Below are 26,869 nucleotides of genomic sequence, written 5' to 3'. Positions count from 1 at the left end.
AGAGCAACTCCAGCAGCTATTTTATACCATGTAACCCTGCTCCTCCAGCCAACGGTGACAGAACCAGGAACACCTGACCTGTAGTCCATCCCTCTGTAATTTGAAATTAGGGCCAAGAAAGCCATTCAGGCTCTCTCTCATTGACTGGACTTGTACTTTTGGGAACATGAATTTGAGAGAAATAGGTAAATGAAGTGGGGATGGGAAATGAAGTGGCAATCCTGTGGCTTGTCAGTCCTGGTGCCACTGTCCTGGCAGGACATCCCACAGGATGCTACTGATCGCCCTGAGACATCCCTACGGCTCGAGCTGACCCGAATAACTTGGCACCAAAGGGACTCTACCTGATAAAACCAAATGAAAGTGAAAAACCTCCATTTTTATAATTTCTTAGACATTCGTCCTTATAATTTCTTTCTTTTTCTTTTAACAATTAGAATGTATTAACTTTCAAACTTAACATTTCAAAATATCTCAGCCACCAACTGGAAATGTTCAACCTGCTCATGTAGTCTTCAGGTAATTCCATAAAACATAATACGGTATGAGAAAGAACATCTGCTTAATTCAATTAGAATTCTAGTCATAAGTCTCTAAAACTAATAAGGTTATTCAGAATTTATATTGTCCTTATTCAAGATACTAGAAGAAGAAAACTTGATGGAAAACAAACCTTAAAACCAATGCTTTTTTACCAATAATACTATTTATAATAGCATTATAAACAAAATACTTAGGGATAAATTCAACAATTTATGTGTAAGACCTGTACACTGAAGATTATGAAACACTGCCGAGAGAAATTAAAAAAGACCAAAATAAAAAGATACATCATGTTCCTGGACTGGAATAGTCAATATGGTTAAGATGTCAATTCTTGCCAAATTGATCAACACATTTAATGCAATCCACTCAAAATTCCAATAGGCCTGTGTCTATTGACAAACTGATTCCGAAACCGCATATGGAACCGCAAAAGACCCAGATTAGCCAAAACAAATTTGAAAAAGGACTAGTTGTAGAATTCATGGGACCTGGTTTCAAGACTTACTATAAAGCTATAGTAATCCAGACTGTGTCACATCAGTGAAAGGACACACAGATCAGGAGAACAGAAGAGAAAGCCTAGAATTAGACCCACATTGATTTTCAACAAGGTAGTTGATTTTTTTATTTTTTTATGTTTTTAAGATTTTATTTATTTATTTGACAGAGAAAGACACAGCAAGAGAAGGAACACAAGCAGGGAAAGTGGGAGAGGGAGAAGCAGGTTCCCCACCGAGCAAGGAGCCCGATGTGAGGCTCAATCCCAGGACCCTGGGATCATGACCCAAGCCAAAGGCAGACGCTTAGGGACTGAGCCACCCAGGCACCCCAAGGCAGTTGATTTTAAATAAGGCACCAAAGTAATTCAGTGGTGAGTCTTTTCAACAAATGGTGCTGGAACACTCGGAACCCATAGAAAAAAATGAACCTTCATACCATATTCAAAAACAAACTTGAAATTGATCTAAGAGTTAAAACTATAAAATTTCTAGAAGAAAAGACAGGAGGAGACCCTTGTGACCCTGGGTTAGGTAAAGACTCCTTAGATACAACACAAAAGGCTAAGCCATAAAAGAAAAATATTGATAAATTGGACTCCATCAAATACCTAACATTTGCTCTCTGAAAGACAAGAGTGAGAATGAAAAGGCAAGCCACAGACCAGGAGAGTATTTGTAAATCATATATCTGATAAAGGGTTGGTTTTTAGAATATTTTATAAATAACATTTACAATTCAATAATAGAAAGACAAACAGCCCAATTAAAAAATTCAAGACATATCACAAAGGAAGTATACAAATGACAAACACATAAGTAAATTACATTCAAATAAATAAGTAGTTACTCATAAAGAAAGGCCATTTAAACCATCCCATGAGATACCACCACATATCACTAGAATGGCTAAAATTTAAAAGACAGATACCATCAAGTGAAGATGAGAACATGGAGCAATTAGAACTCACATGGTCAGGGGGCTGAAAATAGTCCAGCCATTTTGGAAAACAATTTGACAGTTTCTTATTCAGTTAAATACTTATATAAAAGCCAGCAATCACACTCCTAGGTATTTACCAAATGATATGACATGAAGACATACATCCACACAAAGATCTGTATATGAACGTTCACAGCAGCTTTGCTCACAGTAGCCTGTGATGGGGAGCTCCTAAATGGACCCTCCTAATCCCCACCTCCTGATATCCATGCCCTTATAATCAGCTCCTTTGAAGGTAGGCTGGGCTTACTGATTTACTTGCTTATTTACTATTGGCTTTACTGATTTACTTACTGAGATGTCACTTCCAAGATTAGGTTATAAAAAGACTGTTTTTGTCCTGGGGGCTCCCTCTTTTAGATTGTTCATAGTGAGGAAAGTCAACTACCATGCCATGAGGCAGCCTTGTGGCAGAGGGCCACATGTCTGTACATGGAAGTACATCTTCTGAGGCCTGCTAATAGCCAAGTGAATGACCTTGGAAGTGCATCCTGTCTTTTCCCTCACCCAAACTGAGGCTTGACTGCATTCTTATGAGACCTTGAGCCAGAGGCACTCAGCTAAGCCATGCCTGAATTCCTGACCCACAGAAACGGAGGTAATCAATGTCTATTGTCTTAAGCTTCTAACCTAGCACAGCCCCAAACTTGAAACAAGCCAAATGTCCGTTAACTGGTGAAGGGATTAACATATTGCATATTTCCATAAATGGGACACTACTCACCAAGCAAAACAATGAACTATCTATAAACATTAACAACCTGGATGAATCTTGAAAACATTATGCCAAGTAAAAGAAGTCAGGTATAAAAGATACATATTGTATGATTCTATTTATAGGACATTGTGGAAAAGGCCAAGCTATATTAATAGAAAACAGTGAGTGAGTGATTCATAGGGCTAAAGATCGGTGAAAGGGGACTGACTGCAGGAGACAGAGGAAACTTTTTGGGGTGATGGAGATGTCCTTTATATTGATGGTGGTGGTGGTTACACAATTGTATACCCTCATCAAAATTCATCTAGTCGCACACTTAAAATAGGTGTATTTTGGCGCACCTGGTGGGCTTAGGTGGTAGCGCATGCAACTCTTAATCTTGGGGTCATAAGTTCAAGCCCCACATTGGGTATAGAGTTTACTTTAAAATATATATATTTATCTATATATGTATGTACATATATATACACATATATATGATGTATTTTACTATATGTAAATTATACCTTGATGAAATTTATTAAAAAAGTTGTTTTTCTATTTTTACAATGACAATTTATGTTTCAACGATTCTTAATTAAAACAGCCGTCTTTCTAGAATCATCTTTGGGTTATAAAAACCTATATTAACAAATACAATCCAGGTAGAAGGTTATAGTGCAACTAAAACAGAAATCTTGGGATGCCTGGGTGGCTCAGTTGGTTAAGCATCTCCTTTGGCTCAAGTCATGATCCCAGGGTCCTGGGATCAAGCCCCACATCGGGCTCCCTGCTCGGCGGGGAGCCTGCTTCTCCCTCTCCCTCTCCCTGCTGCTCTGCCTACTTGTGCTCTCTCTCTTTCTCTCTGTCAAATAAATAAATAAACAAAATCTTTAAAAAAAAAATCAGGGGCGCCTGGGTGGCTCAGTTGGTTAAGCGACTGCCTTCGGCTCAGGTCATGATCCTGGAGTCCCTGGATCGAGTCCCGCATCGGGCTCCCTGCTCGGCAGGGAGTCTGCTTCTCCCTCTGACCCTCTCACCTCTCATGTTCACTCTCTCTCTCATTCTCTCTCTCAAATAAATAAATAAAATCTTTAAAAAAAAAAAATCAATGCCTGGTAATGCTAGAAAAATAGAAAAGGATATCTTAAAAATAGGACAACTATTTTCAAAATAGGAAAAAAATGGGAATTTCACATAACTAGTTGTTTGAGACTTATTTCCCATTGAAGGATTTATGAGGATGCTTTCTGAGGTAAATCAACCTCCCTTTGTGCTTACTTCCTCTAGCTCATAAACTAGAGTTCCACTAAGTTCTAGTTCATAAACCAAGGCCAGCAAATTAGGATGTTCTGAACAGTTTAAGAGATACTTCTACACATTACATTTGTGTCAGTAGAAGGTAGCAAAAGTCTAGATGCTTTTGCCTGAGTTCACTCTTTTTTTAAAGATTCCATTTATTTATTTGACAGAGAGCAAGAGAGCATGAGCAGGGGGAGCGGCAGAGGGAGAGGGAGAACCAGGCTCCCCGCTGAGCAGAGAAGCCCAATGCGGGGCTCGATCCTAGGACCCTGATAACATGACCTGAGCTAAAGGGCAGACACTTAACCAACTGAGCCACCCAGGCACCTCTTGAGTTCACTCTTGACAAAAAAATTTTTTTAACTCAGAACAGGCATCTAAGGAAAAGAGTATTAATTCCTCTTTTCTGTCTTTGCAAACTCCTTGAAAATGGTAAAAAATACAGGCAACTTAAAATAAAAGAGGACATGCTATGGGGACATGGAAAGCCAGCCCGAGAGGTGGGGGCAGAAATTACAGGCAAGGGGAAGAAAGAAACAAGTGGCTGAAAGACGGCATCTTTGTAACAGTTACCACAAGGCAATCACAGGGCAAAAGGGGCCAACAAATCTCAAACATCAGGGAGGTATGAAGTCAGCTGTTCTCTTGGGAATATATTGTGCTAGTCTAAAGATATAAAAAGGAGCTGGATCAACGTTGAGGTCTGATTATTCTAAAAATTGTGATAGAATAAACCTTTTCCTAAGAGATTCTTTCTTGTGGTTGAATAATATGAGAGAAGGAAATACGCCTTCACAGTAAAACTTAAGCCAATACTTGGCATCTGCAAGATCTCTTTTAGTCATGGCACCAGGTAAGAAAATACCCTCATTTGTTTGGTCTTTGTAAGCTAGCATGGAGCCATCGGGCACCAAAATGACAGAATGTTTGGAATCACAGCATGCTGTAACTGGAAGGAACTATGGATTAGTTTTCTAATGCTGTGTAACTAATTGCCACAAACTTCGTGGCTTAAAATAAAACAAATGTATGATCTCCTAGTTTCCATGACTTGAGTACAGGCATAGCTTAGGAGGGTCCTTGGCTATCAAAGGCTATCACAGGCTGAGATCAAGGTGCCATCTGGAGCACAGGTTTCTCTTCCAAGTTCACTTAGGTTGTTGGGAGAATTCAGTTGTAGGGCTGAGATCTCACTTTTCCTGCTGGCTACTGACTGGGGGGTTGGGGGTGGGGGTCACTCTCGGCTTCTAAAGGCTGCCCGAGGGTCCTAGCCCCATGGCCCTCCCCTAATATCGCAGCTCACTTCATCAAGCCAGCTGGAGAACTCTCCAGTGTGCTTTCAGGGAGTCTATAATCATATAGCCATGATTAATCATTTATTCAAGGGAGTGACTAACCCATTACCTTAGCCATATACTGTAACCTAATTAATAGAGTGGCTAATTCATCACATACTCTCCTATCCCTGCCTGCACTTAGCAGGACGGGGTTACACAGTTGTGTACATCAGCGGACAGCAATATTGGGAGCCATCTTAGAATTCTGTTGACCAAAACCATCAACACCAATCACTGCAACATTCTTTCTTCACAGATAGGGGAAACTGAGGCCCACAGAGGAAAACAGTAAATTACCCAAAGAGTCAGGACAGAAAGAACTAGATCCTGTCTCCAAAATTTCTGTCTAGAGCCTGCCACTCTTCCAAGCTTCCTTCTACCATCTGGCATGGTTGAAGATAAGGTTGTTTTTCGGGAAAGAAGGGGAAAAAAGCACCATGATAGTCAGCTAGACCACGAACCATTATGTAGATTTTAGGACCCTCAGGGAACGCAGAAAGAACACTCACCTGAAGGGTGCTGGCGTGCTGACTCAGCGCCTTTGAAGAATCATAGTCAGCAGGATTGGCCAGCAAACGGCCAGTATTTTCTATCCAAGCCTCAGTACTCCTCAAAAGGTCGTGATATTCCTCCATCTTAATTGTAGCCTGTGAAAGAGAGGCCGTAGCAAAGAGTCGGACACCTTCTCCTTGAGTCAAAGGAGTCTTGAATGAAGAATTTGTTACTGCTAATCAGGCCGTGCCTGGGGGGACTCGCCCACACCCTCCAGGTTTTGACCTTTCTAACTTTTAAGACAAATAATCCTGACCATACATGGAAAGGACTTAAGAAGTTCTACCCTAATGCTCTGGGTCTCAGTAACAGTTCTCAGGTAGCCTTGCAACTCGTCTGGTTCCCATTTTATGCTTCATTCTCAAAACTGGATTTGAGTTTTGTCCTCCCATACGGGGCCTTTTCCTCTAATATCCCAGTTCGTCTGGGCCTAGGCTCCTGCCTCGTTCTTGCTAGATCACATGTACAACTCACCCACCACGACCCCTACTTGGAAAGGTGGGAGACAGTGTCTTGTTCCTGAATGACATTCTTTCTTGTGGCTGGCTCCCCTCAGGGATTCTTGAGATTGCCTGTCGGAAATGCCCATGACCTACTGGGAAGCCCAATGCTCAGCTGGACTCTTGCAGCAGTCTGGCTTCTTCTGGACACTTGCTTCCGCCTGTCCAGGCAGACTTCCTGCTGGTGTCAGCTGTTAAATCTATCCTCCCGGTGCCCACCTGAACCTGTCGTGTGGCTCTAGCTTCAGTACCTTAAACTGGCAATTGAAGAGAAACTGGCTGTCTCTGAATATCTACTTTCATTTTGTTTCAAAGCCTTCTCAGTACCGCAAGCTAAGGGTAGTTATCACGTGTTACTCTCATACCTTATTTAACTGTGAGGTTCTAGATTCCGCTCTCTGTGAGACTTGCTGATACTGCTGGAAAGGAATCATCAAGTTATCCATCCATTCTTGAGCCTGTCCTGGATCCTGTTCAACAATGTCCTGCACTTCAGAATCCAGCTCATTTAGCTTGGAATGCCAGAGGTCTAGCTCGTCCCACATTTTCTGGAGAAGGAAATCATAGTCACTTTGAATGCAGAGGCCCTGACTCGTGTTAATTCCTAGCTTTTGCACCGTATTTGCACTTGTGAATGCTACTAAAACATCACAGGCACGCTATTTCACTTATGCCCAGAAACCACTTGTGACCTAAACTGAAAAACACCTTTTCTGAGGTCTCTTAGTCTAACTGTATTCGTTTCAGGTACAGAATTAGCTGCAAGAGTGCAGAGAGACCTGGACATTTCCAGAGACAAATGACACCAAACAAGGTCAATATAACCCTACTCTTTCAAGAGTGATGAGGTAACATTATGTTATACCTGAAACTTTTTAGACCATATATATATGTGTGTGTATTTAATCTAGAAAACAATTTCATTAAGTGTAAAAATAGGGGTGTGTGGGTGGCTCAGTTGGTTTTAGCTCAGGTCTTGATCTCAGGGTCTTGAGTTCAAGCCTGCATTGGGCTCCACATTGGGCATGGAGCCTACTTTAAAAAAAAAAAAAAGTATAAAAATAAAACTAACAAAAAGTTTTGACTTAGGATTAATGCAGTGGGAAAAAATTTAGTGACTGCTTTTGGCTTCAAGAATCCAGTAGATTGGATTCAAACCTGGACTTGCGTGGTCAGAGAAACTCTCAAAGGTACAATTTTTTTTTTTTTTTTAAGATTTTATTTATTTGAGACAGAGAGAATGAGAGACAGAGAGCATGAGAGGGAGGAGGGTCAGAGGGAGACGCAGACTCCTGCTGAGCAGGGAGCCCGATGCGGGACTCGATCCCGGGACTCCAGGATCATGACCTGAGCCAAAGGCAGTCGCTTAACCAACTGAGCCACTCAGGCGCCCTCAAAGGTAAAATATTTAATTCTTATTTAATATTTGCTTAAGAACCAAATTTTTAGAAATAGGAAAAATGTACTTTAGGTTCCTCTACTTATTAAGAATCAAGGGATGCCTGGGTGGCTCAGTTGTTAAGCGTCTGCCTTCAGCTCAGGTCACGATCCCAGGGTCCTGGGATCAAGCCCCGCATTGGGCTCCCTGCTCTGTGGGACGCCTGCTTCTCCCCTCTCCTACTCCCCCTGCTTGTGTTCCTTCTCTCACTGTCTCTCTCTGTCAAATAAATAAAATCTTTTTTTTTTTTAAAGATTTTATTTATTTTTTTGAGACACAGAGAATGAGAGACAGAGAGCATGAGAGGGAGGAGGGTCAGAGGGAGAAGCAGACTCCCCGCCGAGCAGGGAGCCCGATGCGGGACTCGATCCCGGGACTCCAGGATCATGACCTGAGCCGAAGGCAGTTGCTTAACCAACTGAGCCACCCAGGCGCCCAATAAATAAAATCTTAAAAAAAAAAAAAAAGAATCAAGATTTCGTCCAATGGTGAGGCATATTCTAACCTATTTTTAAAAGTCTCCATTCATATAAAATACTTCCTTAAAATTTAGATTAGAGTAAGAATGCTTTCCACATGCTTAAGTTTACTAGGGAGTTAATGGTAGAAAATCATGCTTATATACAGTTTTACCTAACACTTGATTTCCTAAGATATTTTACAAGGAAAATAAATTTGGAATTTCTATTTTCCTGTTTCTCCTTGTAGTCTAAAGAAAAGCTGTTAATTCTATTCAAATCCTATTGAAATATATTTTTTAATCAAATACGTTTCAGAAATGTTCTGTATTATATTCCCCATGTTAATCCATCTTAGAAAACAAAGACTCCAAGAAATGCTCAAACATAGAAACATGTTAGCTTTGTTTTTTATATTTGATATTTATATATAATATTTTTTTATATCAGTCTTCCCAGGATAAGGTCATTACTCTCCTTTACTTGTGAAAAGGCTAGTTCACAACTGCAGGCTCTCAGGGGTTCAGGCATATTCCCACCATGGAAAAACTGAGAACAGTTCTTGGGGAGCCTGGATGGCTCAGTCAGTTAAGTGTCCGACACTTGGTTTCGGCTCAGGTCATGATCTCAGGGTTGTGAGGTTCTGTGTTGGGCATGGAGCCTGCTTGGGAGTCTCCCCCACCCTCTCCCTCTGCTCCTCCTCCCCCCAAAAAAAACCAACAACTGAGAACAGTTCTTTTTTTTTTTTAATTCTTATGTTAATCCCCATACATTACATCATTAGTTTTAGATGAAGTGTTCCATGATTCATTGTTTGTGCCTAACACCCAGTGCTCCATGCAGAATGTGCCCTCCTCAATACCCACCACCAGGCTAACCCATCCTCCCACCCCCCTCCCCTCTAGAACCCTGTTTGTTTTTCAGAGTCCATCGTCTCTCATGGTTCGTCTACCCCTCCGATTTCCCCCGCTTCATTCTTCCCCTCCCGCTACCTTCTTCTTTTTTTTTTTTAACATATATTGCATTATTTGTTTCAGAGGTACAGATCTGAGATTCAACCTGAGAACAGTTCTTAAATGCAACTTCCTCCACCAAGCTTCTGCAGGGGACACTCAGTTAGGGGGACCCTGTGGATCTGGATTAGGATCTCTGTGCTTTGGATTCATCCCATAGAGCACACCCTGAGGACTGAGGAACAGGAGGAACACCAAATGCAGAGGGAAATTAAAGGAGGGTGTTACCTTTTGAATTTCTTGAGCTTTCTCAATATTTTTGCTTTTCTGCTGCAGCATCTTTTCAACATTGTGAAGCCCATTGTTAATTTCCTCTATTTTCCTACTCATTGTATATGAGGGTGAACTTTTCAAAACTTCATTACTAATCTGTTACAATGAAAGAAAGACATATTTGGCTCACAGACGTCTTCAATACTCTAGCCACAGGTTCAGGTGGCAAAATGGATAGTCACACTGTTAGGCAATTTTATTTATAGGCTAGGGGGAACATCCCAAACCCTACTAGCTAATACGTTAATGAGAGAGTAGATTAGCAGACTAGGAAATGGTGCCTGTGCTGACCTGACCTTTTAAATCCAATCTAAAAAAAAAGGAAAATAAAATCAACAAACAAAAATTTGTTGAATGTAATCCACAGTATGTACTACAGATCTGTGCGGAGTACACTCAAACTATGAGTGTACTGTCTGAGACATACCCCAATGGAGCAAATGATATGAAAAAATTCAAGGGGGATAAGCGTTCATTATACAGTCTCTCATTTTATGAGAAAGACCCCTGCACAGCACTGTTTTCAATAAAACCTAACTTATTCTCAAGCTGACTTAAAAAAATCTAATCCCCACCGTAATATTCATTTGGGTGAAATAACCTAAAACTCGCTCTTCCTTGAGGATGCACAAAGCTTAGTTTTTCTCTGTGTGAATGTTTCTAGTATTATGTTTTCACAGCAATCAGAAATCTAGCTGCTAAACAGTGTAATTTTTTTATCTGAATGATTTTTTAAGAAAATAACTTGGGCTAGGAATGATAACAGATGAATGTTGACTATGTCATTTTTCAAATACCTGATTAGTTCTTGTTCTTGGTTTTTTTTTTTTTTTTAAGGCTATGTTGATAAGGCTTTCTCCCAGCAGCTACTAAATAACCAAATAATACTTTATGCTTGTGTATAATCCTGTAACCCTTTTAAAAACGACTATATCTGTATAACCATTAAGACTAAAACCTTTCAGGGGCGCCTGGGTGGCTCAGATGGTTAAGCGGCTGCCTTCGGCTCAGGTCATGATCCCAGGATCCTGGGATCGAGTCCCGCATCGGGCTCCCTGCTCAGCGGGGAGCCTGCTTCTCCCTCTGCCTCTCTCTCTCTCTTATGAATAAATAAATTAAAAAAAAAAAAAGACTAAAACCTTTCAGTGCAGATAGTACACAGATGCAGAAACTAAACACTCGCTTAAGGTCACGAATCAAGGCAGCAGTTGAACTTGTCCTGAAAAGCCCTGAGTCACCAGACTCTGGAATCCCAGGCTCTTTTTCACATTTCAGGATGTTGATACTTTTATAAAATGTTTTTATTCCACAGACCATAACGCAGTCGAGATTTTTAGGAAAAAAAATTAATCCTATGTTAGTTTTTAAATTGCTGTAACAGCTTTTTATTGCTATGTAACAAATTACTACAAAGTGAAGTTTTCTGATCCTTGGGGCAGTTATTCCCTTGGCAGAAAAGCATATAATTTAGGTACATTAGGAGAGACCATGATTTAGGAAAAGTAAGCAGCCCTCCGAATTACACCAAATGGTTCTGAGTCTGCCTGGATCCTCCAGATACATCTAACAATAAAAATCAGTTGCTATTTGTTACAAACATACAAGTTACCACTGAAACTTTCAACCCCTACATTTAAAATTGATTTTGATTATTCCCTTTGTTAGCGATTTTCACATGAAGTATTCATGGAAACAAACTTACCTGCTCTCAAAACCTTTAGTATTGTCTTAAAATCAATAGTGCATGATTCTTGAGAAAGCACCTCATAACAGTTTTTGTGTGTTAAATCAACGAAATTTCTTAGAAATATATATTAGGAGCCTACATGTTTTTTCATGGGTCAGATTTTCCTGAGAAATCTGTCAAAGAAGTTAACTGAGTTTGAAATACAATTTTTTGTATGTTTGTTTGCATTTAAAATCTATTGTATTAAGTTAGAGGTACCCCAGATTTCAAAAAGCAATACAAACTATAGAAATGATCCCTGAAAGCAATACAAAAGTCCTTCTGGACCAAAGAGAATTTTGTTCCGTTGGATGTAAGCTGCCTTTCTATAATCAAATAAATTTGTCTTGCTAAACTCCTGGGTCTCCAGTACTATGAAACATTTCCCACTCTTTCTTCCAATCTTCAGATTCATCCATTTGGGGAAAAAGATTTGCTCAGGTATGTTCTGTGAGAACTGTGTTGCCACCATCAAAAAGATAGTGTGTGTTAAATGCTATTCCTAGTGAGTTGTGAAATTTATATTCTTACTGTCCTTGGTTGCAATTTCAAAACATTCACAGGCAGTAAGTTTTAAAGCAAAGTATTATTCATGTCCAATATTTTAAAGTGATTCTCCAGTTAAAAAAAAAAAGCCAAGTAAAAGCTAATCTATAATTCTGCTTTTAAATGCAAGAAAAGAAAAGCTAAGCATCTTGACAACTAAAAATAAATACATTATCTAATTCTGTTATTTGTCACTTATTTAGAGCAATTTTATCTCCATATTCAATACACAAAATTATCACTTATCTAAACTCTAAAAACAGTCATAGCTGAAATCAGGGCAAATGAAAATGTGACATTACATGATCTTTTCTTTATACCCATTCAACTCATAAATAATAACACTAATACAAAGGATTATTACCTTCTCATCTATGTCTTCTAAAGCTTTTCTGCATTCTTCCACCTGGGAGTCAATCTCTGCAGGGACTAGGGTGTACATTTCAGAATACTTGATTCGTAGTTTTTCCATAATATTCTCAAAAGTTAGCTTCCCTTTCTTAAAAATGCTTTGAAGCTCCTAAAATCATCAAGAGAGTTTCAAATAGGCACAGAAAGGGGAAAAAGTTTAACTCTAAAAGTGAAAGCAGCTTTCCAGCACATCCTTATGATTTAAATGAGCACACTTTGCATGACAAAGCCTCACTACTGATACAAGCCGATTAAGGCCCGAGAGATACTCAGTTTGGTCAGATGATGCTTCCTAGTGTGTAAGAATTAAACTTGATACCTCTTCATAGTGTCAAACCATTGTCCTCAAAAGACATTACAACATCTCCTGCTTCTAAAGCACCTCTAGGATTTAACTATCTCCGTTGCAGTCTTGATCTAAAAAGCTCCAAGTAGCAAAAAAGTTTCAAAGAAGTTTTGTTGTTGTTGTTATTAACTTGTTGCCATTTCTGCTTCTTCCTACATTATCATCACAATGATTCAAGGCCACTAAAAGCCCTAGGCTCGAAGCGCAAGTGTCTGCTTTCATGTAATTAGACAGCCCAGCAGAGCCGACTTCTTTCAAAAGGGAGGGTTCCAGTTCCCTGCAAAGAATGTGGGTTTCAGGAGATAAAAGAAACCTGAACCAATAGTCTATTGGCTGTGGCCTAGAAACAAAATCTGATCTACGTTCTCCTGCACTAATTATAAAGGAGAAACTCATTTGTTTGGGAAAGTTTCCCAAAGATCAAGTGGAAAAATACTTCTTGACTTTACTGTGGTTTTTTGGGGTTTGTTTTGTTTTTACAGTAGCTGTTCAGTAGCCTTATTCGTGTTAATGGGTTGAGTCACCGCACTGAAGAATGATTACAATTTGAATGACTCCATGATGTGCCACTGTTTTCTTTTTCTTAACCCTCAGCGAAAACAAATCTAGAGATGGAAAGTTAGAGAACAATGCCATTCAGACAAAGGTGGAGTTTGAAGTACAGTGCCATCCTGTTTTATCTAGACCTAGTCAGAGTATAGGTCTTCATTCAGAGCTACACACAGATAACTTCCCCATGGTGAGGGAGAGTAAGTTCCCTCTATCAACACTGAGCTCTGATTAACAACAGCGCGTGACTCGGGAGTAAACTTCCAATTGCCGATTTTGCTTGTTACCATTGGGCGGGAATCATTCTTAAAAAATGAGGTCCCAAATAACACAGGAGGATGTGCACAGTCCTTGTGATAGTGAGATTTAAGAGATATATTTGGTTGTCATCCCTGGCTCCTGAACAGCTTCTAAGACCCTTGGAATTTCCTGGATAGGAGTAAGAGGAGTGTCTTTTGTTATAACAAGCCCTTTTCAACCACACCTGAGTTTATGCTAATGAATGACTCTTGGGGCGCCTCTAGAGAGATTCAGGATGGGGCCTGGTTGCCAGAGGAACCAATCATGTGATTAGAGGGTTGGAACTTTCAGCCCCAATTCCCAACCTCTAGGGTGGGGCGAAGCACTGAAGTTGAGTTAATTATCAACGGCCAATGATTTAACCAATCATGCCTCCATAATGGAACTACCATAAAAACCCCTGATCAGTGAGGTATGGAGAATCTGGAGTTGGTGCTGGGAGAGTGGTACACCCAGAGAGGGCCTGGACTACCCACTTACCTTGCTCCATGCATCTCTTTTATTGGCTGATTCCCAGTTGTATCCTTTACCAGTAATAGTAAAGTGCTTTCCTGACTTCTATAAGCTGTTCTAGTAAATTATTAAACCTGAGGAGGGGGTCATGGGAACCCCTGATCGATAGCGAGTCAGTCAGAATTATAGGAGGCCCAGGACTTGTGACTGGCTTCTGAAATGAGGGTGGTCTTGCGGGAGTGAGCCCTTAATCTGTGTGGTCTGTGCTAACTCCTGCTAGTTAGTGTTACTGTTGAACTGAATTGTAGGACACCTAGTTGGCTTCGAGAGACTTGGGGGAAAACCCCCACACATTTGGTGCCAGAAGTGTTGGGAGTAAAAACAGTTGCACCCCTATCAGAGATAAATCATACATCCTACTAAAGTCAGTAGTCTTAACACCCTACTCAATAATGCTCTGGGGCCCCTGTTCACCAAACACACCTGAAAAGCCACTGAAAAAGGACTGCTGGGTCCAGCCTGGCCTACCTCCCTGCTCTCAACTTTATTCTCTGCACTCTAGCCACAGTGATCTCTTATGGCTTGGCCCATACCATGCCACAGGGCCTTTGCATGTGCTTTCCTCTCTCCTGGACCACTCCCTCCCTCCACTCCAGTCACAAAGTTACCTCTGCCCCAAGGACTTTGGATTCAAGACTGCAGACCTGTGTCGGCCACATTCACTGGTTCCTCACTTCATTCCTCACTTACCTCAAACTGTTCTGCCTTTTCTGGGTGGTCTTGTAATTCCATATTTTGAAAAGAAGTTGCAGTCTGTTGAAATAAATTCTTCAAAGTAATTATTTCTTTTGTGAAAGAATGTCTTTCTTGGATTTCATTCTCCAACAATTCCTTATTTTCTTGAGCTTTCTGAAAAAGCCTAACATACAACATCAAAATAGTGTCTCTATCCTGCTCTCTTGTGAGATAGTTTTAGTTCAACAATTAACACAATGTCTGCATAATTCACAAAAGAAGATATTTTTTCCTGAGCAAAAAGTACCAGTTTTCAATGATTTATTTACTACATACACAAACATATACCAAATTCTATCACTCAATCAAAAACCTCTCTAAACTTTCATCTCAAAATATCCTCTTTTCAAGAAGAAGAAGGTAGCAGGAGGGGAAGAATGAAGGGGGGGAAATCGGAGGGGTAGACGAACCATGAGAGACGATGGACTCTGAAAAACAAACTGAGGGTTCTAGAGGGGAGGGGGGTGGGAGGATGGGTTAGCCTGGTGGTGGGTATTGAGGAGGGCACATTCTGCATGGAGCACAGGGTGTTATGCACAAACAATGAATCATGGAACACTACATCTAAAACTAATGATGTAATGTATGAGGATTAACATAAGAATAAAAAAAATCCGCTTTTCACACTTTACATTCCAATTGCTCTCTCCATCCTACTTTCTCCATGTGATCCTCAAGTTCAACTGAATATGACCTAGAGGTGAGAATGGAGTCACGGGTGGGCTTTTGGGGATAGATGACCCCATTCGCCTTTTTATCTCAACCGACCCCATTTGCTGTGGATGTAGCCACCTTATTAGTGGAGAAGTTTAAGAGGGTACAATCTTTCCTGAGAGTTATTTGGTAAGTATATCTAGCCGTAAATACATTATATCCTTTGACCCAATCATTCTACTTCTTGGCGTCTTTCTTGAAGAATTAATCATAGACGCAGACAGAGATTCTAGCATAAGAATATTCACTATAGTGTTTTTACAAAAGTAAAAAAAAAATTATGTATAATTTAAAAGTTCTATATTAGGGCTTTGGTTAAATAAATTATGGCATATTCACATGTGAAATATTACATAGTTATGTTTTAAGGAACATTTAATGGCATAGGTAACATGATATGCTGATAAATCATTTAGCAGACAACAAAACAGTATAGTATTATGATCATAATTTGTTTAAAAATACAATCATGGGGGGCGCCTGGGTGGCTCAGTTGGTTAAGTGACTGCCTTCGGCTCGGGTCATGATCCCAGGGTCCTGGGATCAAGCCCCGCATCGGGCTCCCTGCTCAGCGGGAAGCCTGCTTCTCCCTCTCCCACTCCCCCTGCTTGTGTTACCTCTCTCACTATCTCTCTCTGTCGATTAAATAAATAAAATCTTAAAAAAAAAATACAATCATAGGAAAAAAGATGAGTGATTGGCAGTGATTATTGTTGAATGGTAAAATTAAAGGGGGGTTTATATTAATCTTTATAATTTTCCACATTCCCTAAACTTCCTATAGTGAATATATATTACTAGAATAGAAAAACAGCAAACATTAAGAAAAAAACTCAAAGGATATTCATCCTCAATGATACCAGGATGGAGAACATATGCTTGTTTTTATTGTTATTAATCTTTTCCACCCCCCCCCACTTTTCTTGAGTATAGTTGACACACAACGCTACATTTGTTTCTGGTGTACAATGTAGTGATTGGACAGGTTTATACATTATTCTATAATCACCACAAGCATAGCCACTATCTGTCCCATTACATCGCTATTAAATTGACTATATTCCTTATGATCTGCTTTTTATTCCGACTTAGTCCGTAACTAAAGGCCTATATCTCCCACTCCCCTTCACCCATTTTGCCCATCCACCTCCCTCCCTCCCCTCCAGTTCTGCTTTGTTTATTGTTTGTTTATTCTTTTTTTTTTTGAGATCCAGTTTATGAGTGAAGTCATATGGTATTTGTCTTTCTCAGATTGACTTATTTCACTTAGTATAATACCCTCTAGGTCCATTCATGTTGGTCTCAAGTGGCATGATCTTATCCTTTTCTATGGCTGTGTAGTATTTCATTGGGTACATATACCATATTTTCCTTATCCTTTTGTCTATTGATGGACACTTTGGTTGCTTCCATGTCTTGGCTATTGTAAATAATACTGCAATAAACATAGGGGTGCACGTATCTTTCGAGGTAACGTTTTCATTTTCCCTGGGCAAATACCCAATAGTGGGATTCTTGGAGCATATGGTATTTCTATTTTTAATCTTGTGAGGAACCTCCATACTGTCTTCCACAGGGTATGTACCATTCCAACCCTTTTTATACTTTTCTGCGTTAACCCAAATCTATCATATCATTTGTCATTATGCTATATTTTTATATTTTCAAAATCCAGTATTTTCTAAATTTTAAGCCTGAATTGTCAGGCACGTTTCCCAAACAGTTTTTCGTAAGTCTTACTTGTTGCATCGTTCCTGCATCGATATAATCTCTTGAAATGCTGGAATCGTCTTTATAGCCTCTAAGCTTTGGGGAGCATTCTGGATACTTCTCATGCGCTGAAGAAGTAAGGTCAGTAACAGCTGCTGCTTCTCCACATTTTCTTGGTAATGGCATAAAGAGTCTTGCAGCTCACAAAGCTCTTCTGTAGCGGCCGCCTCTTTTGTTTTTGAAATTTCAGGGAGATCCTCTTGAAGATTATCTAAAATAATTGCTTCCCGTTCAATCTAATTCAACAAACAAAAAAAAGAGAACTGAAATAACTAAAATGTACTCGGACCATTTAAGGAGCTGAAATATACCTTGGCCATCATAATTTTTGTATACTGGCTGTTCAAAGGGTTCCTAATGCCATATCCTCCCTCAAAGTGTATCTGTCTTCCTCTAACTGGGAATATTACTCCTGCACTATTGGAATCCCAGAGTTCGCAGCCATTGATCATGCAGATATGAGATTAAAATGAAGTACTGCTGTCGTGAGCTGAAGGAAACACTGTTGAATATTTTCATAAATAATTTCTCTCTCCTTCAGATTTCAGTTGCAGAAAGCAGTTATTTCTCTTGAGATATCTATAAGCCAGTTAGAATGAGCTCCACCAAACTGCAACTACTATATAAAAGGTTAACTGCTGGGTAATTTTTCTACAGGGGTCTTTTCTTTCACATCCTATTCCTCTATGCTCAAACAAGTAAGTCCAGTACTTCCTTGTTACCCTAACACCTACACCCAGAGGAAAGCAGTCCTAACTAATCATGTATTTGTCAACATGGCGATGTGCAGAACCCAGAAATACATAACATCGCATATCAGCAAAATGGAGTTCTATCATCCTTGACCCCAGAACGAAGACACAGAAAATCAGATCCCTCTAATGCACCTCCTCAAACACTGCAGCCCTCACCTTAGCTGCATCATACATTTACCACATTCTGCCCTAACCCTGTCAATTCTCCTGCTCTAATGTTCAAACTGAGTCAGGCATCTGGCAATCTTGACATTACAGAATATCACACCAGGCAACTACATTTATTCAACGCTAATTGAAATGATAAATGAAAACCTGGATGCCAAAGGGTAAAAAATAAAGCCTATGAAAATTTAGGAATTCCAGCATAAATTAAGTTTCCAGGAGCTCAGTGGTCTAGGGCATGCCAGAATTCCATAACATAAAGATCAAGTCGTTCAATCCTGTACCTCTACCTTTAAGAAAGAGGCCCAGCACTGGATGTGTCCATTGGGATTTTGGAGGCAGTATATGCTATCCTTGAGAATATCGCTCAGACCCATTTATCAGAATGCTGCCAATGTTGAGGGAGGTCTGCAGCAGGTCACGCAATGATATAAGCTGTCCTCCCACTTGGGCCATATGATCCAACTGAGTCCCCGGTCACTAGAATACATGGATATATGTATAGATGGCCCCTCTCGAAAAGACCTAGTTACAGAATGTATGCTTTCAACCACCTCAAACCTAAATTCAGTTGGATTAGAAGTGCTAGTTCTTAGGCAGGCAGCTACATTTCCACCAGGGAATGAGATAAGAGGGTTCCACCGGGTTGTTTTGCAACCTCCCTGCCAGAGAACCAGCAAGCAAAGAAAGGAACTGCTGTATTGTCAGAGATAATTATAATTGTACATGTAGGGTTTCTAACAGACATCAGAGTTGAAAGAAGTATGTCCGTAACCCAGAACTTAATGGAGCATCTCTTGGTGCTTCCATGCCAGTGATAACCATAAAAGAGCCACCACAGCAACCACGATGCAAGAAGAGTAAAGCAACAAAAGGTTCTGGCCTTTCTCATTCCAGTTCTCCTCATCCTCCACCCCTGTTCCCTGAGATCACTTTCCAAAATAAACCACCTGCCTACGAGCCCCATTTCAGCCTCTGCTGTCTGATGGAAGTTGGTAAGTGATTAAGGAGGGGCACACAAGGAAGGAGGGGGGAATAATTTTTATTAGGACAATTTTACTCAAAAGCCAGATAATACTTCAACTTGTGACAGATAATCAAACCCAGTCCAGTATTACTCAGGAATTAAGAGAAATGAACTACTAATACAAACAGCAATATGTATGCATCTCATGCATAATGCTTAGTGAAAAGATGCCAGACTCAAAAGGCACAAACTACTCCAGGCCATTTATATGATATTCTGGAAATGGCAAGCCAGATTAATGGTTGTCAGGGGCTGGAGGTGATAGAAGGGGCTGATTACACAAGAGAACTTTCTGGGGTGATGAAAATGTTCTAAATCTTCATTTAGATTCATTGGTGATCATGTGACTGTGTTCATCAAAACTCAACAAACTTTATGCTAAAAAGGATGAAGACAGCTCCCAAATCAGTAAAATAGTTGCTACAAAAATTATGCATTCACTCTTCCATCTAAAAGAAGCTCTGAAGCCCCTGAATGATTTCCCTTGGACACAGAATTCTAGTAATATGGTTATAAAACTTTTAGGTTCACAGTCAATTATAGAGTCTAGAAAGGGAGAAGGAGCCATAGTTGCACCATAAGTAAACAGAGTGAAGGAGACTGAAAAACCCATAACCAGCAGAATCAGGAACTAATAAAAGTCTTTTGGACTTTGGTACATGGGGAAGAAGCCCGCCTTATACCTCCAATTATCTTTGAAAGCATGACTTTATTCCAGCCCATATGATCACTGAAACAAAAATGATGACTGAATAACCAGAGATGAATAATTAAATCAAGCAGATACTGTTTAAGAAAACAGGAAGGTAAAATTTTGGCGGGGGGGGGGGCGGAAAAAGGCAAATCAAAATTTCAATTGGTATTTTAAGTTACAAATTTAAACACAACATTTAAGTTTCTGAAAATCTACTTATACAAAACCTTTATCCCACAAAGATACTGGATTATTATATTATTATCCACATCTTAAAAAAAGAAATTCATTTTGTCACAAAGCACCAACCATGCTAACAGGATCTTGCATGTACAGGTGTTTAGATGGTATCATTTTTAGTAAATGGATACAAGCTATTTTAAAATCCTACATCAATTCGGTGTGTGTAAATATCATTTAAGTTGATAGTTTCATCCTTAAAAACACCAGAGCATAAGTTTGACTCTTCTACCACTCGGGCATTTGGGCAAGTTACTCAATCTCCCTGTGTCTCACTTTCCTCATCTACAAAATGAGGATAAAATAAAAATATCCAGCTCATAGAACTCTTGTGAGAATAAATGATAGATAATACATATAAAGTGCTTAGAATTCTGCCCAACACACGCTCCATTCCCGCCCACTAAGTGTTACAGTTGTTATTGTTATTACACAAGCACATATTTTGTTTGTGCTACTCTTTGAAAAACAGTCACCAGATATTGTCAAATACTTCTATGAATAATTACAAAGTTCTAAATGAATGGGGTCTGAATTAATCAGGTATAATTGCAAATAGAAAGACAATGTAGTAAAATAGAGAGAACAAAAGCTTAGAATTAGCCTAGACCTGGGTTTCGAGAAGAGCTGTTTCTCAAGAAATATTCACTAACTGCCCACTAAGCACAAGGCCCCAGTCAGATTCTAAAGTTACAGCAGTGAGCAAAACAGATGTGGCCCCAGTCCACAGTCCCAGCTCAATCACTAGCTGGGAGGTCTTGTGCCAACAGAAATCTCTCAGTGCCTCAGTATCCCCATCAATAAAATGGTAATAATATTTAACTCCTGACAGCAATGCAAGGACTTGGTGGCACCATGTGTGAACTGCCTTCTTAGGAGCACACGGCCTACTGCAGGAACCCAATAATAAACTGTTACAACACGAATAGGAAAGAAGGGGGCCAACAGCAGTAACTTACAAAGTTTCTTCAAGTTTTAACATTCAAGAGTCTATTTACTAATCAAACCCTACTAGCACAACCAAAATAATATTCATTTTCAAGAATATCAAGTTGCTTTTCTTAAGTGAAGTATTTTCATTTTATGTACAAATATTTTATTTTATGTATTCTATGTAGCATTAAGGTAGGTATCTTGGGTATCTGCAGTAAGGGAGGTATCTTAGATGACCCATTCAAGGAAGTTCACTTAATCCAACTTAATGAAACCTGTATCCTCCCAGTACTGATGGAAACACTGGAGGCACATACTGAGGCCATCGTTTCCAGATCAGACCATGCTGGTTTGAGCAGACATGGCAAGAATGAGAACCCCGGCCAAGTTTTCTCCAATGGCTCCAGTAGAGATGTTGGTGACCCATCTCGCTCTCTTGGATGCAATGGGGCAAAAAGTAAGAATACCAAGTTTTAAGCAGAAAAGTATGCTAGTGCTAAACATTTACATCCCAAAGTGTGACCTACCCCCAATCAAGTATTGATTCATTGTATTTCTCTCGTAAGTAAATTTAGCAGCAATTTTGGCATGAACAAGAGAGAAGGGTTTTCATTTAATGTTCTGATTTGTACTTCATTTATACCTGATCCTTTGGAAAGATACCCTAAGATAACTATACTATTTTAAATTTTCTTTCTAAATATATGTGATGGCTTAAATCAAGAATCATGCTTAAATTAACATCTGTAATTGATATATATTATGGAGGTTTTCTTTAAGAGTTTTCAGAAAGAGCAACATACATATTTTTAAGTCCACAGTTAACAATTAATTGGAGTTAATTTCCATAGTTAACCATTGTAGTTAACTTCAAAATTGGCTGGTTATTATTATATTACTTAATTCTAACCTTTAGTGTTATGTAGAGACAGTCATTTTAAGAGGGATTAACTTAGATACACAATAAAGATTTTAAAGCCCAAATGAGCAAGTACTTACTTATAAGTACTACCTGATACCAAAAAAACAGCACTTATATTAAGGAAGAATTTGAATCATTTCTTGGGGATTATTTTACTTGGACCTGACCTCTATAACATTTATGTGTTACGTATATATGATATAAAGAAACGGTACCAGTTGAGGACTTGTTTTATGTAAGAACAAAATGAAAGTAACAAAACAATGTAAATGACATTTGCCAGGAAACTGGATTGATTGTTGAAAACGAAGCACTTACTTCTTCACTGACAAATTTCCACTCCCACTTCAGTTCTTCACACCATATCTCCCACTCTTTAGCAGCCTCCAGCAAACTCAACCATTTGTCCCACAGAGCTGCCGTGGTTCTGAGCAAACACATGTCATCGGTGCCTGTGCACACGGGTCTCAGGTGTCTGAGGACCTGACGTAGTTTCATGAACTCTTCCTTGGTTGATAGGAGATTTGACCCCAAAACCTTAGGAAAGAAAAGGAATAGGAGGAATACAATGTCTATTAATTTTTCGGAGACTTATAAACTTCTTAAGATCTTGAACAATTGATGATTTTAAATCATCCATAAGTATTACATGGTCTATTTTTTAGTCCTTTTGGAAGTCAATTTGAGACAGATTAGAATTACCTATGTATTATTGTGCTGCCCATGAATTTGGAACTATGGTGACAAAAATGACCCATAGACCAATTCTTCCAAGTAAGAAAGTGTTTTGAAAGGTAAACATCCTAAAAGTTCATTGTTATTTTAATATAAGTCTCATTATTTCACTAGGTTGTTAATTTGCACTATACTTATCAACACCAACGCATTACTTAGGGTTTTTGTTTTTGTTTGTTTGGAGACAGATGTTAAGCATAGATAATTTAGAATGTTTTCATTAAAATCCTAACATAATACCATAGATTCTAACAGATGAAAATAAGCAAATACAAAAATTAAATAGTAAGAATAAGAAGTAGCCAGGGCGCCTGGGTGGCTCAGATGGTTAAGCATCTGCCTTCGGCTCAGGTCATGACCCCAGCGTCCTGGGATCGAGTCCCGCATCGGGCTCCCTGCTCCTTGGGAGCCTGCTTCTCCCTCTTCCTCTCTCTCTCTCTCTGTCTCTCATGAATAAATAAATAAAATCTTAAAAAAAAAAAAAAAGAATAAGTAGCCAGAGTTTAGACTTATGATAGTTGCATTAAATTCTGTCATTGATCCAGCAACATCCAACAAAATAACATGAAAGGTAAAGCTTTAGAAAGAGTGATCACTGGGGCGCCTGAGTGGCTCAGTCGGTTGAGCGTCTCACTCTTGATTTCTGCTTAAGTCTTGATATCAGGATTTTAAGATCAACCCCCGCCGTAGGCTCCCCACTTAGTGGGAGTCTGCTTGAGAGTCTCTTCCTCTCCCTCTGCCTCCCCTCCCCCTCGCTCACACATGCTTTCACACACACTCTCTCTCTCTCAAATCAATCAATTAATCAATCAATCTTAAAAAAAAAAAAGAAAAGAAAAAGAGTGATCACTAAGAAGAGTTTGCTACACCAGTAGGTTTGCTACAGTCTCGTGAATCCGACTGATGAACTCTCTTGGAATCACTGTTTCATGTTTCCCCTTGGTGTTTGGTTTGGGGTGTTTTCTTGAGTGTACCACTCAGGCTGAAGATTTCTGTGGATCACAACAGAGTCACATTCCCTGCTGTAGCCACCTGCTCTTTCTGTCAATTTTCTGCATACAGTCTTACTAGAGATGTGCAAATACCTTGCTCTGTTCCAGGCGCTCTAAAGCTTCTTTGTAAGATGCTGGCAAGGGAAACACGGACTGCCCAAGAACTGCCTCCATTTGGCTTAGGTTAGTGCAAATTTTCTCTTTAGTTTTTCTGTAGCATTTGTAATTCTCAAGACACCTATGAAGCACAGTTAGGGGGAAAAAGTTATTAAATTTTATTTAATACAATAAATTCTGGACTTCCCAGAATGAACTCTGAACACTTAACAGTATGTCATTCTCTTTGTGCTATTCAGTGTTTTTCACCAAATTTTTATTGACTGTCTCCTCCTCCCAGGGACCTGTATGAGACTTTTAATGCAAACTTAACAGGCAGATAAGACTGTTCTCAAAACACCTAAACTGTAGGGGCGCCTGTGTGGCTTAGTTGGTTAAGCATCTGCCATTGGCTCAAGTCAAGATCCCAGGGTCTTGAGATTGAGCCCTGTGTGGGCCCCTGCTCAGTGGGGAGTCTGCTTCTCCTTCTCCCTCTGTCCTTCTCCCTGCTTGTGCTCTCTCTCTCTCTCAGATAAAATTTAAAAATCTTTTAAAAAATGCCTAAACTGTAAAATTGCGTTCTTTAACACTGCTAATGAAGTATAAATTCTTCATTGAAATTTTGAAGTATAATTCTTATAGAAAACCACTTAGTCTTAAAAATGCTCATATCATTTGAACCATTAATTCAACTTCCACAATTTATCTTAAGGAATTAATCCTCAAAGTAGGAATTTATCCTAAACCCGATAAAACCTTTTACATAGTAAAATCTTTTTACTTATTAAACTAGTAATTAAAATGGCAAAAATGTGAATATACTATATGTAACAAAAAATACAGTTAAGTATATTACAACAGTCCATTTTGTAAAATATTTTATAGCAAATGCAATTACTTTTATGAAGTTTTGTTACAATAAGGAAAAGAGCACATGTTATTATAAAGGAAAAGCAGCAGCCTATTTTCATAGAGCATAATGTGCTATATTAAAAAACACTATGAATAAAATTATATGTATAAAATTGATACAGTCTAAATCCCTAAACAATTAAAAATTGAGTATCAAGTATATTTTTAAAAAATTATTCAAATAAAATAATAAACTGGAAAGGAATTAAGGAGTATTCAGAGACCCCAAACTATATGAAAGTTGAAATAGAGAGAAATAAGCTGAGCCCTAAGGACAGTTTTTCACTTTGAGGGCATTTGCTGAGTTTCAGTTTTATTAGCCCTTCCCTGGAATGCTGGGGGCCAAAGGATAAAGCCTCAAACCAGGATAGGTATTTAATAGGAAACCCTTTCTGTAAAGATATATGTAACATATATAACAAAAGACAAGCTTCCAAAATATAGCATAAATCTCTACAAGTCAAAAAAGAAAAGATGAGCAATCCAATAAAAATTGGGCAATGGTTTGAGCAGGCAGTTTTTCAGAAGATGAAATATGAAAGACCAAGAAATACTCAAAAAAAGAGGCTCATATATCTTAATAATAATGAAGTAATAGGGCGCCTGGGTGGCTCAGTTGGTTAAGCGACTGCCTTCGGCTCAGGTCATGATCCTGGAGTCCCTGGATCGAGTCCCGCATCGGGCTCCCTGCTCAGCAGGGAGTCTGCTTCTCCCTCTGACCCTCCCCCCTCTCATGTGCTTTCTCTCATTCTCTCTCTCAAATAAATAAATAAAATCTTTAAAAAAAAAATAATAATGTAGTAATAATAATAGAGAAGCAATAAGATGTAATAATAATAGAGATGCTCATACATGTTAATAATAATAAAGTAATAATAATAGAGATGGAGATTAGAACCACAATGAAATATCACTTCTCATCCATCAGACTGGCAAAAATTAAAACTCCCTTGGGGCACCTGGGTGGCTCAGTTGGTTAAGCATCTGACTTCAGCTCAGGTCATGATCTCGGGGTCTTGGGATGGAGCCTCGTGTCAGGCTCCATGCTCAGCAGGGGATCTGCTTGTCACTTGTGCTCTCTCTCAAATAAATAAAATCTTTAAAAAAGAAACTTAAATCTCCCAACATCGGGTATTGGTGAGGATATGAAACAGTTGGAACATAGAATATTCTTGGAACACTAGTCTGAGTAGAAATAAGTAAAATCATTTGGAATTTAAAATGTAAGCTGTGCATACCTTTTGACCCAATAATCACAATCCTTGGTATATATTCCAGGGAAGCTCTTGAATTTAAAAATGTTCCTGTTGGCACTGTTTGTAAATGCAGACTAGAAAAACCCAAATGTCTATCAATAGCTGGGTGACCAAATTTTGCTATAGACAAGTACATGAATAAACTTCAGCATCACAATGATGAAATTGAAAAAATGAAGTGACAGAATACACATACATGAAAATGGGGCACAAACACATAGTAAAAATTTTAAAAAGAAGAAAATGGTAAATAAAAAATTGGACATAATTGTTAATTCTGAGAAAAGGAAAGGACCACACACAAGAATTCAAAAGTCATGATGTTTACCTTTGAACTTTTGGGTACAAAGCTGTTTGTTTTATCATTATTCTTTATATCATATGCAGACTTTTATAAACATTCTGTTGTATGTACTCAATATTAAATAAAGTAAAATAAATAAATATTTGCTATGGTTTTCTGCAGATGATTTTTACATTTTTCCATATTTTCCAAATTATTTCTAATGTGTACATGTTAATTTTAAAGAAAAATAGATCTTAATTTTGTTCTTAAAGCATTACCTTTAGAAAGAAGTACCTACCTTTCTAGTTCACTTTCTTTTACTTTGGCTGCCTCCCTCATGGCTGAATCCTTAGAAACTAATTCCTGTATAGTACACTGGAGTTGTTGTTTGGCTTCAGGGCTGCATATAGTCCCCAGTTTCTCAGTGAGGTCCTGGATGTCTTCTATCGTGGATTGCAATTCCTCTTGTTTCCAGCCAGGCATCTCCAGTGGTTCTTCTGGGTTATCAAGGTCTACTTTATGGGACGCAACAATGGCTTCACGGGTAGTAAAGATCCCCATTGCCCTTATGACTGCCTCATTATAGCGTGTCATACTTTCATAAGCATCATTCAAAACATCCTGGTGAAT

General features: G+C 39.0%; 1 protein-coding gene and 1 pseudogene across 9 annotated transcripts in view; both read right to left on the bottom strand.

Annotated features, from left to right (window-relative positions):
• SYNE2 (spectrin repeat containing nuclear envelope protein 2) overlaps positions 1-26,869 on the bottom strand; it is a 326,900-nt gene that overhangs the window by 119,686 nt on the left and 180,345 nt on the right. For 8 of the 9 annotated variants that reach the window (XM_045901009.3, XM_045901011.3, XM_064571157.1 and 5 more), the window contains 9 exons: positions 26,538-26,860; positions 23,783-23,927; positions 22,281-22,499; positions 17,197-17,462; positions 14,698-14,866; positions 12,253-12,408; positions 9,572-9,712; positions 6,800-6,982; positions 5,892-6,029 (listed from right to left, as the gene is read on the bottom strand). In XM_045901009.3, the coding sequence (XP_045756965.2) occupies positions 5,892-6,029; positions 6,800-6,982; positions 9,572-9,712; positions 12,253-12,408; positions 14,698-14,866; positions 17,197-17,462; positions 22,281-22,499; positions 23,783-23,927; positions 26,538-26,860 (1,740 nt within the window). The remainder of the gene's footprint in view (positions 1-5,891; positions 6,030-6,799; positions 6,983-9,571; positions 9,713-12,252; positions 12,409-14,697; positions 14,867-17,196; positions 17,463-22,280; positions 22,500-23,782; positions 23,928-26,537; positions 26,861-26,869) is intronic. The other variant, XM_045901014.3, reaches the window with a different exon arrangement.
• Positions 18,817-22,259, bottom strand: LOC123861684 (small ribosomal subunit protein uS14-like; annotated as a pseudogene).

Source organism: Mirounga angustirostris, unplaced genomic scaffold (genome assembly GCF_029215605.1).
Source record: "Mirounga angustirostris isolate CCGP_5_RB_7025 unplaced genomic scaffold, mMirAng1.0.hap1 SCAF_9, whole genome shotgun sequence".
In the NCBI taxonomy this organism is placed as follows: Eukaryota; Metazoa; Chordata; class Mammalia; order Carnivora; family Phocidae; genus Mirounga; species Mirounga angustirostris.
Note: the sequence above shows the minus strand (reverse complement) of the source record. Positions and strands in the feature narration are given on the sequence as shown.